The 23,838-nt window shown below is 50.6% G+C and overlaps 2 protein-coding genes across 2 annotated transcripts; one reads left to right on the top strand and one right to left on the bottom strand.

Annotated features, from left to right (window-relative positions):
* Positions 1-515: 515 nt before the first annotated feature.
* Positions 516-5,322, bottom strand: CIAO1 (cytosolic iron-sulfur assembly component 1). The gene is made up of 7 exons (XM_012444795.3): positions 5,159-5,322; positions 4,179-4,327; positions 3,912-4,023; positions 3,721-3,809; positions 2,999-3,200; positions 2,295-2,382; positions 516-1,157 (listed from the first exon to the last, which is right to left on the bottom strand). The coding sequence occupies exons 1-7, from the start codon at positions 5,295-5,297 to the stop codon at positions 917-919; spliced, it is 1,020 nt and encodes a 339-aa protein (XP_012300218.1). The 5' UTR covers positions 5,298-5,322; the 3' UTR covers positions 516-916.
* Positions 5,323-6,248: 926 nt separating this feature from the next.
* Positions 6,249-18,841, top strand: TMEM127 (transmembrane protein 127). Its single transcript, XM_012444796.2, has 3 exons — positions 6,249-6,492; positions 15,841-16,005; positions 16,729-18,841. The coding sequence occupies exons 1-3, from the start codon at positions 6,249-6,251 to the stop codon at positions 17,034-17,036; spliced, it is 717 nt and encodes a 238-aa protein (XP_012300219.1). The 3' UTR covers positions 17,037-18,841.
* The last annotated feature ends 4,997 nt before the right edge of the window (positions 18,842-23,838 follow it).

Raw genomic sequence — 23,838 nt, 5'->3', positions numbered from 1 at the left:
TGTCAATTAGTATTAATTGTGGTTTGACTTGTATTTTCTTACTAACGAATGAAATTGAGCCAATTGGCAAATTGTGTATCTTCTATGGAAAATGTCTATTCAGTGATCATAGAACCTCTCTCCTCCCCCTAAATATCTGTCATTCAAAATCCCACAAAACACACGGAGGGGCGGTGTTCAAGTTGAGGACCCTGGGAAGTCCTCAGGCCACCCCTGCATGAGGGCTGCCCCAGGAGAGCAGGGCGAGCTTGTGAAGGCCCTGAAGCTTTGACGGCCCTGCCCACCTGAGACAGGGGCCCACACAGAGGAGGTGGTCTTGCCGGTCCCCCAATGCCTGGGTGTCCTCTAGAGACATTTGGGAGAAGGTTCTTTGCCAACCAGGATCCCTGCTAGCCAGCAGGCAGGTGTGTGTGTGTGTCAGGTGTGTGTGTGTGTACCAGAATTCTAGTGTTCATAGTTGAATTTGAAAATGAAAGTCACTTTCAAATGAAGGCAGGACCTATTTCACACAAGGATTCACCATGGAATTCTTTTATGAATATCCTTATAAAATAGGGACACAGATGGATTATTTAAGTCTTACAACTTCAGAAAGGCCTGAGATATATACCCCCTCCTACTATACATAGTGATTATAAATAGTATATTTGCCCCTCAAAAATTTAACACTGTGCCCTAATGCAAGAAAAATCGGTGGTATAACAATGTACTGATGTTCTGTAGCTCTTTACTGAGGGCCTCATGTCAAAGGAGGGGAAAGAGAGCAGTTCTGTGGCTCCATACTTCCACCCAAGTCTAAATAGAAGTGAGCCAGGTTAAATGAAGGTCAAGGATGCTCCTCCTGGTCCTCTCAGGGGCTGGCAAAGTCTCATGACATTTTCTGGGGAGTCATTATGCTGTCCAAAGTCGAGGTAGCTCAGAGGCCTTCAGGCCGCTGATACTTCCAGAAGGCCACCTCCCCATCATCACTGCAGGAGGCCAGCAGCCCTGGCTCCTTGGGGTTCCAGGCCACACAGTTGACATCTTGGGAATGAGCCTGATGCAAGTGGGCTGTCAGGGAGAAGGTGGGCTGCTGTGGATCTGAGTTGGGATCCTCCTCAAACACACGTATCGCATCATCCCCACAAGCCGTAGCCAGGGCCCCTGTCAGCTGACACCTGGAAGGAAAGTGACATCAGTGAGTATACCTGACTGATTAGGCAGGAGATACTTGTTCCATAGTTCCTGGCCTGTTCTCTTTCCTAACTTCAGGCCTCAGCTAAAAACCTCCTCTTAAAATGTTTCCCCAACTAATAAGGAGTCACAAATATTACCCACTTACATCTTCAGATGCTGCCATCTAGGTTTCTCCCCTACTATGATTACCCTAAAAAACTACATGCAGTTATGAACTGCACTTTTCTCACTTGGCATAAGCAGTTTCCCATGTTATAAAGTAAAGTATTCTTTTTTTTTTTTTTTTTGAGATGGAGTCTTGCCCTGTCGCCCAGGCTAGAGTGCAGTGGCATGATCTCTGCTCACTGCAACCTGCACCTCCAAGGTTCAAGTGATTTTCCTGCCTCAGCATCCCAAGTAGCTGGGACTACAGGTGTGTGCCACCATGTCCCACTAATTTTTGTATTTTCAGTACAGACAGGGTTTCACCATGTTGGACAGGCTGGTCTCAAACTCCCGACCTCAAGTGATCCACCCGCCTTAGTCTCCCAAAGTGCTGGGATTACAGGCATGAGTCACCGTGCCCGGCCTCTTAACCCCTTTCTTTAAACAGTGCTATAACAAGGTGAGTTCTACCATAATTTACTTAAGTTCACTTTTGTTGAATAGGTGATTCCCAAATGCTAATATAGAGCAAGCTTGAGTGCTTATCAGGTTTTTTTTTTCACTGTTTTGGATTATTTCCTAGGGATCAATTCTCAGGGCCAGAACTACCCTCTGACCTACTCTCCTATATGAATGGTGCAGCTTTCCCAGCTTCCAAAGGACAGAGTCGGTGTTACCAAGCCATAGAAACCCCAGCCATGAATGCAGATTCAATAATAACTTCTGGACAGCACAAGCTGTGTGAACCCCGAGCACTGGTGCTGTCCTCACAGCCTGGAATTGTTTCTTGCTCCCACGAATGCCAGCCCAACCAGCTGTAAACCAGCATGGTAGAGTCAGGGCTGATAAGGAATGGGGATGGCTGCCCTCAATTCCCAAGCACCCCCCAAGGTTGCAGAGGGCTGCATGGGTCATGCCTTCTCTGAAATCTCTGCTTTATGTGGATGAGATGCGGGTGGGGGATATAGTCTTACCAAGCAATGTCATAAATGGTCCTTGAGTGGAAGCCCGACAAAGTACAGACACATTTCCAACTGGGGTCAGAGCCACTGCATGCCACCCCTGCAAAAGAGACTTCTCTTACACTTAAGACATTCCTATGTCCTAGGCACCTCAGAGGAGAACCTAACTTACCTTCCCTCACCCTCATCTTCAACTGATTATAAGTTCACATCTCCATTCCTGTCCCCATCCTCGCTGATCTACCTTACACACTATGGCCAGACTGGCCTTTATCAAGCAGAATTCTGAGAAGTAAATGTCCCTGTTCTGTTGCAGACTATATATAACTACTTAGTCTGCCTGTGAAGGCCACCCACCAGCTGACTCACCCACTTTATTCCTCTTCAAACCCTAGATATCCTATGCCCCATTTAAATGAATTACTACTCCTCACATCAGTCTAGGCATTCCCACCATTGTTACGTTTACTCACACTGTTTTCACTTGGAATTCTCACGTGAAATTATCATGTTAAAATTCTATATACCCTCTTAAATGCAGATGAAACGGCCCCTGTTCCACAAAGCTTTCCCGAATCTTCCAGCACTCCATCCAGAGCCGTCTTGTGGCACATCTTACCTTTTACCCTGATTTGCTCTGACTCATATGTGTGTCTTAGCAGACTGTGAATCCCTTGAGAGATGGGTCTTCTTTAGCTCTACTAATGGACCCTCACCTTGTTCGTTGCCTGGTAGATACTGGCGCCAGATGCGCACAGTACGGTCATCACTGCAAGATGCCAGGCGCTGGCCACTGGGGTCAAAGGCCAAGCTCCACACAGTGGATTCGTGGCCCTCAAGGGTGGCACAGCATACCCAGTCATCCTCTTCCTCCCGGTACAGCTTCACTGTGTCATCGTAGCTGGCAGAGGCTAAGAGCTGGGGGAAGAGGGAAAGGAGACCCAACATGTGTTTGTGTGCCCCAGGAAGCACAGGACAGGTCAGTCCCAGGGATCTGCTTTTATTTTTATTTATTTATTTATTTTCTTGAAACAGAGTTTCGCTCCTGTTGCCCAGGTTGGAGTGCAGTGGCACAATCTCAGCTCGCTGCAACCTCCGTCTCCTGGGTTCAAACGATTCTCCTGCCTCAGCCTCAAGAGCAGCTGGCACTACGGGCACCCACCACCACACCCTGCTAATTCTGTATTTTTAGTAGGGACAGGGTTTCACCATGTTGGCCAGGCTGGTCTCGAACTCCTGCCTTGGCCTCCCAAAGTGCTGGGATTATAGGTGTGAGCCACTGCACCCGGCCAGATCTGTTTTTATAAAGGGGCTAATGTTTTTTGTTCACAGACAGAGATTCCTGTAAAAGCTAAATTAAGGCTGGAAAGCAAAGGAAGGCTGGGCACAAGCCTGTACACCAGAGCCCTTCCCACTAGAGACCTTGCCTGACTCTTACCTCCTGACTTGGGTGCCAAACCACATGCTTGACATCCTGTGTGTGGGAGTTGAGAACACTGACACATTCATACTCATCCTCTTCATCAACTGTGGGAGAGAAAAAGAAGCAAACCCAAGAGCCGACCCTGTCAGGGACACAGAGGGGGCTGTCAGGTTGTTCCCAATCCACCTGGAGGGACCTGGACTCACCTTCCCAGACCCAGACACTCTTATCTCGGCTGCAAGTGGCCAGAAGGTTGCCAGATGGGGCCCAAGCCACTGACTTGACCTCATTTTCATGGCCCTCAAGAGTGGTTACACACTGCGAAGGAGGAAGGAAAATGAGAATTAACAGCAGCTAACTCTCCTGAGGCCCTTCCCATGGGTACAGCCCAACTGGCGCAGGTTGGCTCAGGTTCCTGAACCAGCCCTGGGGAGCAAACAGGTAATAATTATGGTCCCAACCAGCCTGGGTACCTCAAAGTCATCCTGGTTCTTCTTCCAAATGCAAGTGGTAGCATCAAAGCTGGCAGAGGCCAGGTAATTACCGCAGGGGGACCAGGCCACCTTCCGCACGGTGCGCTGGTGGCCTTCAGAAATGACAGACTTGCAGATCCAGCTGTCACCTAAAGGTGGAGCACAGGCCAGGCTCTGGAGCTGGGTGCAGCACCATGAAGCTATTTGATATTGGGGGGCTAGCTAGCATTGGAGTCAGGCTAGTGGGGGAAAGCTCAGGGGGTGTATTTCACAGAGTTTACAAAGATGCAACTGACTCTACTTCCTCTGGAGGCCTTTTCTTTTTTTTTTTTTTTTTGAGATGGAGTTTTTGCTCTGATGCCCAGGCTGGAGTGCAATGGTACGATCTCAGCTCACTGTAACCTTCGCCTTCTGGGTTCATGTGATTGTCCTGCCTCAGCCTCTCGAGTAGGTGGGATTACAGGTGCCCGCCACCACGCCTGGCTAATTTTGTATTTTTAGTAGAGACAGGGTTTCATCATGTTAGCCAGGCTGGTCTTGAACTCTTGACCTCAGGTGATCCACCCGCCTTAGCCTCCCAAAGTGCTAGGATTACAGGCGTGAGCCACCGCGCCCAGCCTCTGGAGGCATCTTGCTAAAACAAATCTGATCTAAAATTGCCATTGGTTCCCCAATGCCCTCGGTATGAAATCTGAACATCCAGTCTCAAGTTACTCTACAGGCCACTTTCCTAACACCTTTCTCTTCCCATTTTCCTGCCTCAGCAGCTACCACAATTCCCTCGACATTTCACCTTGTCTGCTGACGTTTTTGCTCCCAGTAGTTGCAGACTTCTTTGCCAGTAAAGCCCTTCTCTGGGCGGCTAGCATCCGACTCTCCCTGTCAGGAACAGGGTCAGCCTCCCTGACAGGCTGCGCGCCCGCACTATGCGCAGGCGGAGCCCTCAGCGCCGAGGGCCGCGCAGCCAAGCTAGGCCTTACCCTCCGTGCCCCAGATGCGGATTCTCCGATCGCCGCCACACGAGGCCAGCAGGGTTCCCGCGGGGTTCCAGGCCAGGAACCAGCAGCGGGAATCCGGGTGCGCAGGGACACGGCCCAGCAGCACCAGCGAGTCCTTCATGGCAGCCCGACGCAGGGAGAGGTGGGGGCGGTCAGAGTCAGCTGCGCAGACAGCAGGACTCAAGCGCGCATTTGCGCGCCGCCCACTCTAGGTTCCAGCGGCCGCCGGAGGACCCCGGTCGCCCAGGGAACTCAGGTGCCTACGGCTGCGGACGCGTGGCCCTCTGGGAGTTGTAGTCGCTCCCCTCACCTCCGCAGGGAAAACACAGGACGCCTCGAACTACCAGTCCCGTGAGGCCCTGCGGAGAGCCGGCGGAGAGCCCAGGCTGTGACGCGCACGGGGGACGGGACGGGCAGCCGGAGGAGGCGGAGGCAGAGGCAGAGGAGGAGGAAGCCGGAAGTGCATCGAGCCCGGTTCTGTCCGGGCGTTGCGGGATTGGGGCCTGGGAATACTCGGCCCCTGGCAGCCGAGAAGCCCGGGAGTGGGCTGAGCGGCGCGATCCCAGCCCTGAGGCCTGCTGACTGGTGAGGAACAATGGGCGGCGTGGGAAGGGTCTTTTCTCCGCACAGGTCGCACCCCAAACCGCCGGTCCCAGATCACCGGTCCCCGATCCCCGCGGCCCAGCCCGGTCCGCCGCCCCTCGACACCCTCTGGCCGAGACCCTGAGTGCGGGTCTTTCCTCCAGCAGAAGCCGATCCCCTATCCCTCCACCCCGCACCCGAGTCTACCCAGACCCCATCTGGCCTCTGGCCCTCTCCGGTTGTCGTCCCGCAGTCCCATTTCGGAGTCTCCTGTCCCCGCCCCCCGAATCCCCGCAGCCCTCCCCGTCTCTGTCAGCCCTGGGTCCCACCCCCCCATCCACTGGTGTCAATCCTGACAGCCCAGCGCCAGCCTCACCTGCAGCGTACCCGGAGCGTTGCTCTCCTCCACCGAACTGTAAGGCTCTGCGCGCCCCGCGGAGGTCGGCGGCAACCAGCAGCGACTGCGGAGCGACGGCGGGCGGCCCCGGGCATGTACGCCCCTGGAGGCGCAGGGCTTCCCGGCGGGCGCCGGCGGAGGAGCCCGGGAGGCAGCGCTCTGCCCAAGCAGCCGGAGCGTAGCCTGGCCTCGGCCCTGCCTGGCGCCCTGTCCATCACGGCGCTGTGCACTGCCCTCGCCGAGCCCGCCTGGTTGCACATCCACGGAGGCACCTGTTCCCGCCAGGAGCTGGGGGTCTCCGACGTGTTGGGCTATGTGCATCCGGACCTGCTGAAAGGTGAGGGTGCTGCGCACTGGCCCTCCAGGCCTCGGCGGGGTGGGGCGGGGGGCGGCCAGAATGTGGTTCCCGCCGAAGCAGAGATAGCCAGGGACCAGACACTTGGTTGAAGGAAACGGCCCCATTCCTGCCTGGCGTTCCTGCCCGCCAGGTGGCTCTGTTTGGGGTCCGGCCCCTCATTAATTCTGATGTTATTCATCTAAGCACCTACTTCTCACAGCCATGTTAATCCTGACTGCTGCTATTTTAGGATTCTGCTGGAGGAAGGATGCTGTGTATCAAGAAAAGATAAGGGTGCTAGGTATCACAGTTAGCTGGCCCCTTACCTTCTTTGGGGCAGGCTGATTAATGGAGAAAAAGGAACTTTTAATATGAATGGGTTTTAAAAGATATTTTAGAGTTCTATGTAATTGGATGTGTATTAGAGAAGAAGGGGATCTGTGGCGTTTTAGGTAATCAGAAAACAGTTCCATTACCACCCTCAGCACAGCAGTTGGAATTTGGCTCTTGGAACCATTACAAGTGTGCCTGACAGAGGCAAGGTTGCGTTGTTCATTATAACGCTTTCCAGCCAGATAGACAACAGACTATGGGAGGGTCCTAGGGGCCCTCATAATTCATCCTGCCCAGTATTATCTCCAGTAAAAACTAATGTGAGGGCAGGACTGGACCTTTAACGCCTGCTTTTTACCCTAGCAATAATCAATGGACCCCAGACAGTCCTTAGAACAGCATAGTTCATCAACCCCAAGGTCTTCTGAACCATTTTGAAGGTCTTATATCCTCTCTGTGCTATTCCCTGGCTGTGATGCATTCTGAACCGGTTTACTGAACCACCTATCAGAAGCACTTCCTGTTAGATATCTACATGTTACGTTCTGAAGGATTCAGGCACTGGGATTTGGTGAAAAGGTCCAAGTTCCTGTCTGTGCGTTGGACCGTACTGTGCTTCTGCAGGTCTCGGCTGACAAACCTCATCCTTGTGGCCAACTGTTGTCTTTCTCTGAGTGTTTTCTTACTGTTTTGCATCTCTCTTGCGTTTTAGAGGCTGTAGGGTGATTTTGTAGAAGGTTGGGGGCTTCTGGTTGATTCCAGATATTGCCTTAATGATACTCTTTGCTGGGTTGGCTCATTAAAGCCAAAGTTATGCACATGACAGAGGCCTTGTGATATGCAGCCTTTTCTCTGTCGTGTTGCTGATCACACAAAGAGCATTAAGCTTGAGTGAGTCTTGTTGGCTTTTCTTTTAGCTCATTGCCCTGCACTTGCTTTCTTTGAAGCACACATACCATCTTCCCACCACTAGACCCATCAGATCTAGGAAACTAGATCTCTGAAATCTAGCATGGCATGGGGTGTGCTTAGCTGTGGCTCAGAAAAATGAATGATCTCCCCAAGGCTACCCAGTTGGGGGTGGCAGAGCTGGGACTACCCCACATCTGTTGCTGCCAATGTAAGATGATGCTATCTCATTTATGGTTTTTTTATCCTTTCTTTTACTTCAGCTGTCATAAGGAACAGTCTCATAATTATTTCACTTTGGTGGGCATCCTTGTCGAAGACATGTTAAAAATAAAAGTAGGGCCGGGCACAGTGACTCAGGCCTGTAACCCCAGCACTTTGGGAAGCCGAGGCGGGCAGATCACCTGAGGTCAGGAGTTTGAGACCAGCCTGACCAAATGGAGAAACCCCATCTCTACTAAAAATACATAATTAGCCAGGCATGGTGGCACATTCCTGTAATCCCAGCTACTCGGGAGGCTGAGGCAAAAGAATCACTTGAACTGGGAGGTGGAGGTTGCGGTGAGTCGAGATCGCGCCATTGCACTCCAGCCTGGGCAACAAGAGTGAAACTCTGTCTCAAAAAATAAATAAACAAATAAATAAATAAAAGTAAATTTTTGAGCCGGGCATGGTGGCGGGCACCTATAATCCCAGCTGCTCGAGAGGCTGGGGCAGGAGAATTGCTTAAACCCGGGAGGCGGAGGTTGCAATGAGCCAGGATCGCACCACTGCACTCCAGCCTGGGCAACAAAAGCGAAATTCTGTCTCAAAGAAAAAAGTAAATTTTTGGTGCAGGTCTTTGTTTACATGTGTATTTACCCTTTCCAAGAAATTATTCAGGCCAGGCCAGGTGCTTGGGAGTGACTCATGCCTGTAATCCCAGTACTTTGGGAGGCCGAGGCGGGCAGATCACCTAAGGTCAGGAGTTCAAGATCAGCCTGGCCAACATGGTGAAACCCCATCTCAACTAAAAATACAAAAATTAGCCGGGTCTGGTGGCTGGTGCCTGTAATATCAGCTACTCAGGAGGCTGAGGCAGCAGAATTGCTTGAACCCAGGAAGTGAGGTTGCAGTGAGCCCAGATCACACTACTGCACTCCAGCCTGGGTGACAGAGTGAGACTCCATCTCAAAAAAAAAAGAAAAGAAAGAAATTATTCAGGCTCCACTTTGTCTTTTGCAGCGCATGTTTTCTTAACCTCGCTTGCCTGTGGCCATCTCCTAGGAACACTTTGTGCCCATTAGTAGGAGTGTTGTCAGTGGTGCCTCGTGAGCTGTCGTAGAAGAATCAGTGAGGAATCCGGAGGTCCCTGATTGTGTCTTCTCTCCTTTTTCTTTGTACTTGTTGGTACCCAGTGGGCCTTCAGACAGGTAGTATCCTGTATGACTGTGGTGATTCTCAGGGCCTAACAGATGTCCTGACCTGGGAGCCTGGAGTACTCCGAATCTCAAGAGGGAGCAGAGCCGTCAAACACAGATGTGGTGCATGTAGATTTTTTTTTTTTTGAGATGGAGTCTTTGTTGCCAGGCTGTCACCATCTCGGCTCACTGCAACCTCTGCCTCCCAGGTTCAAGTGATTCTCCTGTCTCAGCCTCCTGAATAGCTAGGACTACAGGTGCCACCACACCTGGCTAATTTTTGTAGTTTTAGTAGAGATGAGGTTTTGCCGTGTTGACCATGCTGGTCTTGAACTCCTGACCTCAAGTGATCCACCCTCCTTGGCCTCTTAAAGTGCTGAGATTACAGGCGTGGGCCACTGCTCCTGGCCGCATATTGATATTTCCAGAGGGAGAACAGACCCTGCCAAGGTCTCTCCAGGTGATGGGAGTTGGGCAGCCAGCAGGCCCTAGAGCAGCCTTACCATTTCTCAGCCCCTGCGCAAGTGCCACACTCGGGCATTATGCTAATCACACCCCATGCCTGCTTTTTCCCTCCTAAACAGCATCTTTATTTGGTAGGTACTGTCATCAGCCTCACTTCACAAAGATCCCAGCTCAGGGAGGCTAGTTAGTTTGCTCAGCTAATCTGAATGGACATTGACTCCAAGGTCCATAGTCTTACCACAACACCTTAGTGAGCTCCGAGTTTATTTCCCATCAAAGCTACTCAAGGCTTATCACTTTCCTATTCTAATTGAGTTTTATCACAAGCCCAGCTGAAGCTGTGCTTTTTATCATAACTTCATCACCTCAGTGTTGGGGCTCTAGTTGGTGATCCCAGGGCAAAGCCACTCTCCCATTGTCATTCACAAAGCTTCAGAGGCTTTAGCCAATGAAACCTAGCTCCAAAGACCCCATCCTGGGCTGGGCATGGTGGCTCACTCCTGTAATCTTAGCTCTTTGGGAGGCTGAAGCAGGAGGCCAGGAGGATCACTTGAGCCCAAGAATTTGAGGCTGCAGTGAGCTATCATTGTGCCTCTGCACTCCAGCCTGGGTACAGAGTGAGACCCTTTCTCTAAAAAAAAAGAAGACCCCATCCTGGATTTTCTCCACTGCCCCTGCAAGCGGTGCCTTCTTCTCACGCAGCTCTCAACCTGGCCCTGGGTGGAGATAGACTCAGACCTCTAGTGGCCCCTGAAAGAGAGGCCTCAGATAGTCATTTCTTCTGAGCCTTTCTGCCTCTCAAGTGTGGCCAGCAAAGGGCATTGGCAACAGCCCCAGGAAGCATCTTTGGAGAATGAGGAAGTTGGGGAGAGGAAGTTGGGAGAATCACAATTGACAGCAGCCACTGGAAGATCAAGGGCCTTCCAGGGAGAGCCTATGTGCCTGACAGGTAGTGACTGGGGCAAATGACACTGCCAGGTTCTGCGGGGCCCGTTGGTATCTGCGGGATGACCTGGCTAGGCACTAGAGGGCCCTGTTAGAGGCATGTGTCACAGGCCTGTCTGGAAGCTAAAAAAGTCACGGTGGGGAGAGGCTGAGCAGGTTGCACAGCTGCTAAGAGTGATTGGGGCAGTGGGAAAGTGTCTCTAATTCACAGGGACTCCAGCAAGGAGGGACGGGGGTGCGACAGAAGTCTCTTTAGCCTTTCTGCCTATAAACTGTTTGGGTTGGGAGTGGTTAGAGCAATGGGCAGCTAGACAGGAAGAGGCAGGACCTTCAAAACAAATCTAGCCCGGTGACTCACCAGTGACCTTGAGCAAAGTCAGTTCCACGGGATCCTATTACAGCTACCTACTTCCCTGATGACTAGAGGGCACAGCCAAGAAGTGTTTATTAAAATCAACAGACCGGAGCACAGCTGGAGGATAGGACATGTTCTGTGTCTACCTGGGGCATTGTGGACTACACCACTGGCTTGAATTTCAAGATAGGGTCCTGCCTTGAGTGCCATTTTTGTCTCAGATAAAATCCTACATAATTAACCTTCAGGGGTTTTCTTTAGCAATCCCCTCACGGGAGCAGGTGTTTGTTGCCTTCCCTGCTGCACTGATGTCTAGGAAGGGAGAAGAGAAAGACACTGAGATACTACGGAAGAGTCTCTGAGCTGGGCTCCAAGCCTGTCTAGGATAACTGCCTGTTCTTCCTGTGTACACTAAGACCCTCTGAGGAAAGCCCACCTGTTACAGGGGCAAGCCCCTGGGGTATCTGTTAACGTTACCCAGAGGGAAGTTGACATTTGGTTTTCTCACTAACCCTGAGGGTTTACTCACAGCTTTGGAGTGGAGAAAGGCAGTTACATTGAAACAAAACCTGTTGGAGTTTTAGTTAAAAAGCCCCTTCTCTCTATCACGTTGTCACAGTAGTAGAGCAGGCCCTTAGTCTGACTTTAGTAGGCTTTGGCCTCCACAGACTGACGTGTGGTCAAGGAAGTCTTGGTAGAAGAAGGAGAGGCATGCCGAGGTTAGTAACGGAACAGGGGGCTGCTCTTTCATGGGCACGGTATCAGCTGACCCAGCGTGCCCTGGTGGTGGGTGGGGCAGATGCTGTTGTTTTCATTTGATCAATGAGAAAACAGAGGTCCGGCGCACTCAAGGTACCTGCTCAAAGTAATGCAGTCTCTGCTAGAGCTAGGATTCGGCACTAGGTCCTGAGCCTTTCTGGTGTCCTGACCACTTCCAAGAGCGAGCTCTGATGGTGGTAGTGCTGCAGGAGTGTAGACATCATGCCTGATAGGTTTTGCCCAATAATTCCTCATATGAGGACTTAATGACCCAAACCTTTTTTTATTTGAGAGATTTCATGCTTCAAGCTGTTCCTCTAGTGAGCTTAGCAGCTGGCCCCGAGGTTGACTCCAACAGTATTCCTGTTAGCTGCTGCCCCCCTCATTCATGCACAACTCTTTAGGATTTGATTGATTATCTCCAGGGAAAAATACATTCTGAGCAGCACAGTACAGGGGATCCTGACCATAGTTTGGAATCCAGCTCTGCAGCATGTGGCGGGGAGGAAGCCACTTCACCTCCTGGAGCCCCCAACTCCTCATCTGAGCTGTGTGGTAAATCCCCCAAGGGGACAGTGAGGCTTAACGAGGATCACATTTGACCTATCTGTGTACACAGGCAGTCCCGGGAGGGGTATACAAGGTCCCTCCAACAATGTTGGGGAGGAGCAGGTGGGCATCTGTAAGGAGAGGGACGTCCTCTCGGAAGCTTTTTATCATGTGCCTGTCTCCTTATTACTAAAATTCATGTACAATGAAACATAAGACAGTAGGAGTATATGTCATGGATGTTCATTTTTAAGGATAATAAAATAAACATCCTTGTGCTTATCAGCCAGCCAAACAAACAACACAGTCTCCTTGAAGCTCCCTTGTATTACTTTTCCCATTCCACGTGCCTGGCCTCATTAGTAATGTGAGTGGAATCTGACATGGCCTGCTGCAGAGCAGCATGTGACCTCTGGCAGGTTATTCTTGGAAGCACTATAAGAACACTGCCCCATCCCTGCCGCATGCCATGTGGACCCCGAGAAGAACTCTCTCAGCTTTTAATAATATTTAAAATAAATTCAGGAGATAGCCCCTGTCTCCTAGAGCTTTTCTTTCAGCAAGGCCCCATGCACTACAGCTCTGCAGGAGTTCAACGAAGGCTGGTTCCAGTTGCTGGCAGGCCTCACACACAGGCAGGGTTTCTGGAAGAAGTAGGCAGTTACCCAAGCTGGATGCTTGGGCCCAAAACATGGTCAGCAGGCAAGAGATCATGAAAGATAGCTCTGAGGGATGCTTGGTGGGTGACCCAAAGCCAGAGGCATATGAGCCTTGTCTGGGCCCAGCCAGTTTCTGCCAGGCAAACTCTGAGCCTGAGGCAGGGTATGTATGCTCAATCCCAAAGGCGCAGGGCTTCCCTCCACCCAGGACCTGTGATGCCGGCGTCTAATGGGCTGAGTCAGCTTTGCTGGGTTTGGGTCCCCTCTCCAGTCCACCTTCTTCTGAGGTCTGGAACCAGTGTTTCTTGAAATGTAGGGCTTGGATCACCTGCATGGAGATTATCTGGGCTTCTTGTTAAAATCCAGATTCCTGGGCCCTCGTCCAGACCTAGAACTTGGACTCTCTGAGGACCTGGGGTCATGCTTTCAGCCAATGCCACAGTGGTTTGGGTATGCCTTAGAGATTGATGATCACACCCCACACCCTCTCAGCCTGAGGTCAAGTTCAGGAAAGGACCCTATATAGCTTGAGTCTTGCCAGCCCTTTCCAAATTTTCCTAAATCACTTGAACCATGGCCCAAATAAAAGAACTTGCCAGTGGCTATAACAGAGAAAGGAGAGAAAGTTAAAGCCCCATTTTCTACTTTTTTTTTTTTAAAGATGGAGCCTTGCTCTATTGCCCAGGCTGGAGTTCAGTGGCGTGATGATCTTGGCTCACTGCAATCTCCGCCCACCGGGTTCAAGCAATTCTTCTGTCTCAGCCTCCCAGGTAGCTGGGACTACAGGCACATGCCACCACACATGGCTAATTTTTTAAAATTTTTAGTAGAGATGGGGTTTCACCATATTGGGTCAGGATGGTCTCGAACTCCTGAACTTAGGTAATCCACCCTCCTCGGCCTCCCAAAGTGCTGGGATTACAGGCATGAGCCACCCTGCCCGGCCCCATTTCCTACTTTTTATTAAAGCTTAAACTACTAATCACAGCCTGGTTTCTTTTTGGTTCAGCCTTTAGTCTACCCTATGCTTCTGGGAGCTGTGGCAGTTTGCATAGTTATCAAAGGAGACAGACAGTGTCGTCTAGTTGAAATGTTTTTTTAAAAGAATAGCTAAAGTACTGGAGGGAAATACAAGTTGCTCTGTGTGTCTGGTGCGTGATTGTCGTCATGGGCTCTCCCTGCACCGTGACTCCCAGGGACTCCTTGAGTACCATGTCTTTCCTTTCAGTCTCTTCCTTTTCCTTCATTTATGCCCTTGACGTGTGCACGTTGGCACTGTCCAAGCCTTCTGGGGCTTTTGTGGCATAAATGTGGTTGTTTCCTAGCTTTTCCCATTGCCGGCTTGTTCCCCAGCTCTGCTGAGTCTTTTCTAGGTAGTGCTATGCCCTTTACTTTCCAGTTTTCAGAACCTTGTTTTACACCTCCGTTTCTTTTTGTATGGGTTTATGCCTTTAAAAAAAAATTCTTTTCTTCTCGTAGGGTTTGGGGAGGGAGCAAAACTCAATGTGACAGTATAGTCCACCCCCTTTTCTAATCTATGTAATACTTTCTTGTAGCTGCTACACATTTCTCTAAACTGCTGCAACTTCTTTCTTCCTCTTTATTTCACTCTTTTTTTGTGTGTGGTAAAATAGACATAATATAAAACTTAGCATTTTAACCTTTTGTTTTTAAGAGACGGGGTCTTACTCTGTCATCCAGGCTGGAGTACAGTGGTATGATGATAGCTTACTGTAACCCCGAACTCCTGGGCTCCAGCAATCCTCTTGCCTCAGCCTCCAAAGGAGCTGAGACTATAGGCATGAGCAACCATGCCCAGCAATTTTTTTTTTTTTCCAGAGAGACGGGGTCTCACTCTCTTGCCCAGGCTACGAGCAAGCCTCCCACCTCAGCCACCCAAAGTAGTAACCATTTTAAGTGTTCAGTTCAGTGCTACTACGCACATTAACATTGTTGTGCAAGCATCACGACTGTTTCCAAACTTTTTCATCATTTCACACTGTACCTCTGTGCACATTAAATAACTTACTGTTCTCCCCGCTCCTTACCCCCTGGCAACCACTATTATATTTTCTGTCTCTATAAATTTGACTATTCTAAGTATCTTGTTTGAGTGGAATTATAAAATATTTGTTCTACGTTTTGTTGATTTCACTTAGCATAGGTCTTCAAGTTCAACTTCTCTTTGGAACAAAAAGGGAATGAATGAGTGAGTAAATGGACAATCAGCATTAATTGACCTGTGGTCTTAGCCTCTCTGGCTATCTCAGCTCAGAAGTCAGGCTTTTCCTGCCTGCTCAGGCTTTTCCTTTAGCAGAATGCATTAACATGTCAGGTTAATTGTCAGTGTCTTTAAAAATGGTTAGAAGGGCATGGCAGATACAGTGAAGTGGAATCCTGCACTTAGGCTTGTCTTCTTGGAAAGAGGAGGACTTAGGCCGGGTGCGGTGGCTCACGCCTGTAATCCCAGCACTTTGGGAGGCTGAGGCGGGTGGATCACGAGGTCAAGAGATCGAGACCATCCTGGTCAACATGGTGAAACCCTGTCTCTACTAAAAATACAAAAAATTAGCTGGGCATGGTGGCGCGTGCCTGTAATCCCAGCTACTCGGGAGGCTGAGGCAGGAGAATTGCCTGAACCCAGGAGGCGGAGGTTGCAGTGAGCCGAGATCGCACCATTGCACTCCAGCCTGGGTAACAAGAGCGAAATTCCATCTCAAAAAAAAAAAAAGAAAGAAAGAAAGAAAGAGGAGGACTTGAAGTACAGGAGAGCAGTGGCCCAGGGCTTCTGTGTGCTGATGTGGAATTTGTTCCAGCTCCCCTGCCGACCACCTTGGAGCAAGAGCTAGGAGAGTGTCCTCCAGAACTGCCCTGGCTCCCCAGGACTGGTGGAGGGGATCAAGCCCCTTCTAGGTCAAGATTTCCTGCACCAGGTGTTACATGGGACCCTGAAGATTTGGTTCTCCCCCTACAGATTTCTGCATGAATCCCCAGACAGTGCTGCTCCTGCGGGTCATCGCTGCCTTCTGCTTCCTGGGCATCCTGTGTAGTCTCTCTGCTTTCCTTCTGGATGTCTTTGGTCCCAAGCATCCCGCCCTGAAGATCACCCGTCGCTATGCCTTCGCCCATATCCTCACTGGTAAGCACAGGTCCCCCTCACAGTGGGGGAGGAACTGCCACAGGGCGGGGGCATCCTGTCTGGAGTTGCTGGTGGGGGCTCTGGTTTCTGTGAGCAGACACCCTTCCAGGAGCTCATGTGCGAAGCTCCAGCCGTTCCCAGAGTGTCAGGGTGTCAGCAGCCTGCTCCAGTCTAGCTGCTAACTTGCCAGGATCACAAACCACTCAGCCCAGCTGTAGAGAGGAAATGTTGCTAGAAATTCTGCAAGGAAGCTCACAGCTCTCTAAAATGGCATTTGAAGCCCAACTGAGCTCAAACGCGGCATGAGTGAAGAAGGAACCAGGCTGTCTCCCCTGTCTCCTCTGGAGCTCCTGGTCACATTCTCTCCTCTCCACCTTTCTGTTTCCCTACAGACCAGCCTTTTCTTGTATGTGGCTGCTGGCCTCCCTCATGCCTGTTTTGCTGTGTTGGTTTGAATTGTGGTGTGCCCACTCCAGCTCCCAAGCTGCATGACCCTATTTGTTCCTTAAGACAGCAGGAATCTGGCCTACATCAGGTCAGACTGCTGTCCCCAGCCTCAGGCCAGGAATCCCATGGCCAAGAGAGCTCCTCCTTGCTGGGTCTGGGGCCAGGCAGGTTCTCTGAGAATGGGGATTGGGTAGTGAGGCTGCAATTGGGTCCTCAAGCATCTTGGTTTTGGAGTGCCCGCTAATCCCCATTCTGTGCTGTCCCTCTGTCCCCTAGTCCTGCAGTGTGCCACTGTCATTGGCTTTTCTTATTGGGCTTCTGAACTCATCCTGGCCCAGCAGCAGCAGCATAAGAAGTACCATGGATCCCAGGTCTATGTCACCTTCGCTGTTAGCTTCTACCTGGTGGCAGGAGCTGGTGGAGCCTCAATCCTGGCCACCGCAGCCAACCTCCTTCGCCACTACCCCACAGAGGAAGAGGAGCAGGCTCTGGAGCTGCTCTCTGAGATGGAGGAGAACGAGCCCTACCCGGCGGAATATGAGGTCATCAACCAGTTCCAGCCACCTCCTGCCTACACACCCTAATGCCAGCTTTGGGCTCTCTTCCTCGGCAGCCCTTCCCCCAACTCTGCAACTCCTCTTGCACCCAGAGGAGCTCCTTTCCCCAGCAGGCCTCACTGGTAGGATCCTGACCATGTTCTCCAAACCTTCCCCAGAGAGACTCTGCCTTTAAGGTTATTCGAGTATCCCTGCTCTCAGAACTGGGGGTCCACTGGTTTTCTATAATGCACTGTTTCCCTCCTGCTGCATCCTGCTCCCTTCACGTTCACGAGTCATTAGCAGCCAGGGAAGGTCATCCAAGTTTCCCCCAGGATGGGCCATAGCTTTGGGACCGAGACTTTCCTTGGAGAGCTGCTGAGAGTGGACAGTCCCAGGAAGAAGTGTCAGAGGGCCCAAGGGAAAGGGGACTGTGGCCTGCAGGCTCACATCACAGGGATCAGTGTTTGTTTCACAGCTGTGGCTCTGGGCTGATGCCCCCAGCCCTCTTCCTTCTCGGAGTGACCCACCCCCAGGCCACCTGCTCCGGGGAGTTCTGTGCACTTTAGTCTTTGGACGTCTCCTCACGTGTGCCCTGGTTTTATGGGAAGAGGGAATTGCTGTTGGAAGGCAGAACAGTTGCTACCCTCCCTGGCCTTGCTCTGTGTGACTGGAGCCCAGACAAGGAGAGCAGGAGCCAGCATGAGACTGAGGCCTCCTCGTGCCTACCAAGGATGAAAGTAAAGGGAACTACATCTCCCAGCCCTTTCACCTTTTAAATGTGAGTGGTTTTAAAAGGAAAAAAACAAAACCAGGCAACAGCAACAATATTCTGTTTTTAAAATAGGGACAAGACTGTTGTCACTTTTTAGAAATGTATCCCATTCCTTTTGGCTCTGCAATATTTGGGCCGTAGCTTCTTCCAAGCCCATGGTAGTCCCTCCCTGAGTCTCTCCCAGCAGAATGCAGTCTCCCTTCCCTGGCCCCTTCCCTCCCAGCGACTATGGCTCCCTGGGGTCTTCTTGTGGAACCCAGAGGGGCTGAGGACTGTGGCCTGGCTGGCGGGCCAGCGTGGTGCTCTTCAGGACTGCAGCACTGAGATGGAACCTGGCCTCAGTTCAGGAACAGGGGCCACAACAGGGCAGGAACCCACCACCCTCCACATAGGAATACAACCAGTGGGGCCCCGTCACGTGAGGCATCAGACCCACCCTGTCAGCCCAGCAGGCCGGGCTGTGTCCTTCAGACTCAACGCTGCCCTAGACTCTGACTTGGGGCTCCAACCTGCCGCATGCCCCTCTCCCCCTCTTGAATGTACTCTGGCCTTGCAGTGTGCTGCTGGCACTTTGTCTTTCAGCCATCACTCTAGACACCCTGTTTGCTCTGGCTCTGGCTGAATTTTCTGCCCTGAGCTCTGGGTATAAAGTGGATGAAACTTGAAAGACCTTCAGTGTAGATCCAGATGGCCAACCTGTCCTTGTTAAATTACTTGCTTCTTGGGAATGAACATCCATTGCTGAGCTGAAAAGGAAATGGATTCCAATTGCCTCCAACCTTTAAGGTGATAGGCAGTTCAAGCAAGACTGGAGAATGGACAACACTGAAGCTGTGGCTAGAAAGGGACTGTCATGTTCCATCTGTTGGCCAGATTGACTGGGGATGTCTGGACAGATTCCTGCATGGGTGGTGAGGGCCACATCTGCACATGAGCGGGTGGCTGCTTGCAGTTCACTGCTCTGATGCCAGAGTGTCTTCAAAGGTGACTCACCTGCTCTTCTGGACTCTTCTCTCAGGCAAGAAAAGCTGCTGGCTGCCTGCTGTGTGATGCCTGACCATAAAGCCAAGGAACTGAACTACGTCTTTGTGTATAAAATCCTGAGTTTGTCATTGGCAGGTTTACATGTGGCCAGCTATCTCTGCCCATGGGTGTCTGAGCAGGCAGACCAGAAGACCAGGCACCAGACATGCATGCCAAAGGGACCGGTCATCTCCTGAGGACCTGTACGTGACCGTGTGGACCATTCCATACGATCCCGAACCCACTTTTTATTCACTTCCCATGCCTCTGGCCTTCCCCTTCTTTCTCTTTTCCTCTGTCATCCTGACACTGGTAGTTTGTCATATAAATTCTCCTGGTTGTGTTTTTTTTTTCTAGGAAAAAAATTAAAAAGGAAAGCAAACAAAACCTAGAAACCACAAATAAGAATGGAAATGCCAATGGCTGCCTGTCATTTCCTGTCATTTTTCTGTCATAATTTTCCTGATGTGGTTTGTTCACTTTGTCTCAGAGAAGGAGACATTCATGAGGTTCTAATTTTTTTTTCTTTCTTTTTTTTTTTTTGAGACGGAGTCTCACTCTGTCATCCAAGCTGGAGTGCAGTTGCTTGATCTCAGCTCACTGCAACCTCTACCTCCTGGATTCAAATGATACTCATGCCTCAGCCTCCTGAGCAGCTGGGATTACAGGTGTGCACCACCATTCCTGGCTAATTTTTTTTTGGTATTTTTAGTAGAGACAGGGTTTCACCATGTTGGTCAGGCTGGTCTTGAACTCGACCTCAGGTGATTCACCCACCTCTGCCTCCCAAAGTGCTGGGATTTCAGGCCTGAGCCACCGCGCCCAGCCTTTCCTATTTTTAAATTTTATTTAATAATTTGTGTGTTTTTCTCTCTTTTTATTTTGTATATTTCACATTTTCCATCACTCCCTAGAAACTGCACTTTCTTTGAAATCATAGGCAATGAATCTTACTAGGAGAGGCATGGAGGTAGAGATAGTCTGGGAATGTGACCTGTAAGCCTCCTGTAGGGCAGTTCCAGGTCTTGATTGCCCCCATTCCCTCATTCCCTTCCTTCCTTCCCTCCCTTCCTTCCCTCCCTTCCTTCCTTCTTTCCTCCCTCCTTCCCTCCCTCCCTTCCTTCGTTCCCTTCCTCCCTTCCTTCCTTCCTTCTTTCCTTCCTACCTTCCTACCTTCCACCTACATGGTAAAAGAGCTGAGAGCTCCCTTCAGGGAGTGGCCCATTTAGGTGTCTTTTGTTATTGCTAGGGAGAATACACATCTTTCTTGGAAGCTGGGAGTGTGTTCTCTCTCATTTCATGTCCATTCAGACAAAGCACTGTTAGGCACCATGAGAAATACAGTGACTGATGGGACCCTGTCTCCAAGGATTTTATGTCCTTAGTTCAGGAGATAGACTTGTCCACAGAAAGACAGTGAAGTGGGCGGCTGGCTGGGAGAAGTGTTGTGCCCAGAAGGGAGCCCGTTCTGAGCTGAATGATAATGAAAGGCTTCCTAGAGGACGCAGCTTGAGCCACACTTGACGTGGGAGTGAATTGAGGTAGGGACACTCCTGCTGAGAGAATGGCAAGAGCACAAGCACACTGTGGCCAGGACGTGGTGAGCAGAGGTTAGATAGGCGAGAGGTGCTCATCTAAGGCACTAACAGCAGGGGGAGCCCTGGAAATATTTTGAGAAGGGAAGCGTGGGACGCAGCTTTGTTTTAATAACATGACAATGGGAAGGGGTCTGCCTGGAGTTAAGTGAGGGTGTCGGAAGTGGGAGACAGGACCTGGCAAAGGGGAATAGGGCAGTCACGGTCCCAGGGCCCAGTGTCTCAACCACGTGCTGGAGTCAGGAATGCAATGCGGGAGGCCCAGTCCCTGCCAACCCATCACATGGCAGCTGGAAGGTAGCATCAGCTGTGTAGGCGAAGAGGGGCCCACATACTGGAAGCCATGAGATGTGAAGGGCCACAAGGAGAGGACCCTGGGGCACAAGAAGAGGTGGTGCATCTGCAGGAAGGCATCTTTCCCAAGATGACTAGAGGATCTTCAGCTGGCATCTTGCCCATGGTGTCCATGCTCTCACCCACTACACTGATGGAATACAGGTGCTGCGGGGAGACACAGGGGAACTGACACACTTCATGGCCTTGTTTTCAAATAGCCTACAATCTTCCCTCTTCTCCTGCATTTTTGCAGGGAGTGGCATTTTAAGGGGAGTTGGGAGGTGCATGGGGGAAGAAAAAATGTCTTTTTTGGGGGGGTAGAGACGGGGCCTGACCATGTTTCCCAGGCTGGTCTCAAACTACTGGCTTCAAGCAATTCTCCTGCCTCAGCTTCCCAAAGTGCTGGGATTACAGACTTGAGCCACCACATCTAGCCTGAAAATGTTGTTTTGAATGAGTCTACCTGAAATAAAGACACTTTAGTAGGGTCACTGGTTTAAGAATTAAGATACCAGCCAGGCGCAGTGGCTCACGCCTGTAATTCCAGCACTTTGGGAGGCTGAGGCGGGCAGATCACTTGAGGTCAGGCGTTTGAGACCAGCCTCGTCAACATGGCAAAACCTCATCTCTACTAAAACTACCAAAATTAGCCGGGTGCAGTGGTGGGTGCCTGTAATCCCAGCTACTTGGGAGGCTGAGGCAGGAGAATCACTTGAACCTAGGAGGTGGAGGTTGCAGTGAGCTGAGATTGCACCATTGCACTCCAGCCTGGGCAACAGAGCAAGACTCCATCTCGAAGAAAAAAAAAAAAAAAAGAATTAAGATACTAGTTCCTCACTATAAGCTTTGCAAAAAATTCTTGGCTTTGTTGCTGGGAGATTGGCTGGTCTCAGAGTTGGAGGGTTTATGTGGGACCAGCCACCTCCTTCACCTGATTTGGGACAGCAACACAGTGGGCGGCAAGGGGCTTCATAAGATGTTCAAGGTGAGAGAGAGGCCCCTCAGCCCAACCCTGTGTCTAAGGAGTCAGGTAACGAAGAACTTTCTGGAGACAGCTGTGAGTCCACCTGGCTTAATGGGTTGTATGGGTATCTGAGAATGGGGCCTGAAGGGTGCAGGACCTGCAGGATGCCCTGTTTGGAAGGTTCCTGTCCTGTCTGGGTGGAAAATGGCAGCTAGCCCTGTAAAGGGCCTCCCTATGTGGCCCAGATGCCCCCATGGCTTCACTTCCCTCTTGGGAGTCTCTCAGTATATGTCTAGTGCCATCACTCTTGGTGGAGAGTTTCCTTCTAGAATTTCAAGAATAACCTTGGGGTGGTGGATGAGTTTTATTTCAATAAAGGAAGAATGTCCCTTAATCATTTGTATTTACTTATTTTTTGAGATGGAGTCTTGCTCTGTTGCCCAGGCTGGAGTGCAGTGTTGCGATCTCGGCTCCCGTGCAAACTCCACCTCCCCAATTCAAGCAAATCTCCAGCCTCAGTCTCCCAAGTAGCTGGGATTACAGGCATGCGCCACCATGCCTGGCTAATTTTCGTATTTTTAGTAGACATGGGGTTTCGCTATGTTGGCCAGGCTGGTCTCAAACTTCTGACCTCAGGTGATCCACCTGCCTTGGCCTCCCAAAGTGCTGGGATTACAGGCATAAGCCACTGCACTCCACCCCCTTGTTCATTCTTTCCACCTGTTTGCCTCATATTCTAACCAGGGTGTAAGAAATTTGCTTGTGTGTACATACATGCAATTTCTTTTTTCTTTTTCTTTCTTTTTTTTTTTTTTTTTTGTTTGTGTGTGACAGCGTCTTGCTCTGTCACCAGGCGCCAGGCTGGAGCACAGTGGCGAGATCTGGGCTCACTGCAACCTCTGCCTCCCAGATTCAAGCAATTCTCCTGCCTCAGCCTCCCCAGTAGCTGGGACTACAGGTGCACACCACCACACCCAGCTAATTTTTGTATTTTAGTAGAGACGGGGTTTCACTATGTTGGCCAGGATGGTCTCGATCTCTTGACCTTGTGATCCACCCCACTCAGTCTCCCAAAGTGCTGGGATTACAGGCGTGAGCCACTGTGCCCGGCCCTTTTTTCTTTTCTTTTCTTTTCTTTTTTTGAGACAGGATTTTGCTCTCTCGCCCAGGCTGGAGTCTAGTGGTGCGATCATGACTCACTGCAGCCTCAACCTCCCAGGCTCGAGCGATCCTCCCACCTCAGCCTCCCAAGTGGCTGGGACTATAGGTGTGAGCCACTACCCCCAGTTAATTTATTTTGTGTAGAGACAGAGTCTTGCCATGTTGCCCAGGCTGGTATATACCCAGTTTCTATTATGTGTACAGACCTGCGTCTTTCTTGTTGTTTACCTTATCAGTTCATTAGGCCAGGAGTCATGCGTTTTTTTTTTTTTTTTTTTTTTTTGAGACAGAGTCTTGCTTTGTCACCCAGGCTGGAGTGCAGTGGCACGATCTTGGCTCAGTGCAACCTCCACCTCTGGGTTCAAGCAATTCTCCCTGCCTCAGCTTCCTGAGTAGCTGGAATTATAGGCACCCACCACCACACCCAACTAATTTTTGTATTTTTTAGTAGAGATGGGGATTTCATCATGTTGGCCAGGCTGATCTTGAACTTCTGACCTCAGGTGATCCACCTGCCTCGGCCTCCCAAAGAGCTGGGATTACAGGTGTGATCCACCTCACCCAGCTGGTTCATCCTTTTTTATGTAACATTCATTCAGCAAATATACTGAACACAGGTGCTTTGTGGAGGATGCAGAGATACTAACACGTGTGATCCTTGCCCTCTAGGGCCTTCCAATTCAGCCAGCAGGAAAGAGGAAACCTGGTCACACCCAAACCTGACAGCCAAGGAACACTTCCTAAAGGAGAGACTTAATCTGGGCCTTAGAGAATGGGCAGGCTTTCGTGAGATTGTGGTGTGGTCACAGCGGTGTGAAAGCAGGAAAGGAAGGGTGTGGCTTTGGGGAACACTGAGTTGGTGTTTCAAGCAGCTCTTCCCACTGGAGGTGCATGACAAGCAATTAGTTCACGGACCTAGCCCAGAAGGGCCCGGAACATCAAGTTTATTGTCAGAATGCTCACAGCTGCAAGACACAGAACTGAAACTTTCTTAAC

Source organism: Aotus nancymaae, unplaced genomic scaffold (assembly GCF_030222135.1).
Source record: "Aotus nancymaae isolate 86718 unplaced genomic scaffold, 86718_ANA_hifiasm-v0.15.2.pri h1tg000030l, whole genome shotgun sequence".
Lineage (NCBI taxonomy): Eukaryota > Metazoa > Chordata > Mammalia > Primates > Aotidae > Aotus > Aotus nancymaae.
Note: the sequence above shows the minus strand (reverse complement) of the source record. Positions and strands in the feature narration are given on the sequence as shown.

What these genes read in the sequence shown, in the direction of transcription:
- CIAO1 (XM_012444795.3), bottom strand. Translation starts at nt 5,297, where the DNA reads ATGAAGGACTCGCTGGTGCTGCTGGGCCGTGTCCCTGCGCACCCGGAT. An exon ending in CCGCATCTGGGGCACGGAGG is followed by an intron (nt 4,328 to 5,158) that starts GTAAGGCCTAGC and finishes CTCCACCTTTAG; the next exon opens with GTGACAGCTGGATCTGCAAG. An exon ending in TCTACCAGGCAACGAACAAG is followed by an intron (nt 2,383 to 2,998) that starts GTGAGGGTCCAT and finishes TCTCTTTTGCAG; the next exon opens with GGGTGGCATGCAGTGGCTCT.
- TMEM127 (XM_012444796.2), top strand. Translation starts at nt 6,249, where the DNA reads ATGTACGCCCCTGGAGGCGCAGGGCTTCCCGGCGGGCGCCGGCGGAGG. An exon ending in GCATCCGGACCTGCTGAAAG is followed by an intron (nt 6,493 to 15,840) that starts GTGAGGGTGCTG and finishes CTCCCCCTACAG; the next exon opens with ATTTCTGCATGAATCCCCAG. An exon ending in CTTCGCCCATATCCTCACTG is followed by an intron (nt 16,006 to 16,728) that starts GTAAGCACAGGT and finishes TCTGTCCCCTAG; the next exon opens with TCCTGCAGTGTGCCACTGTC.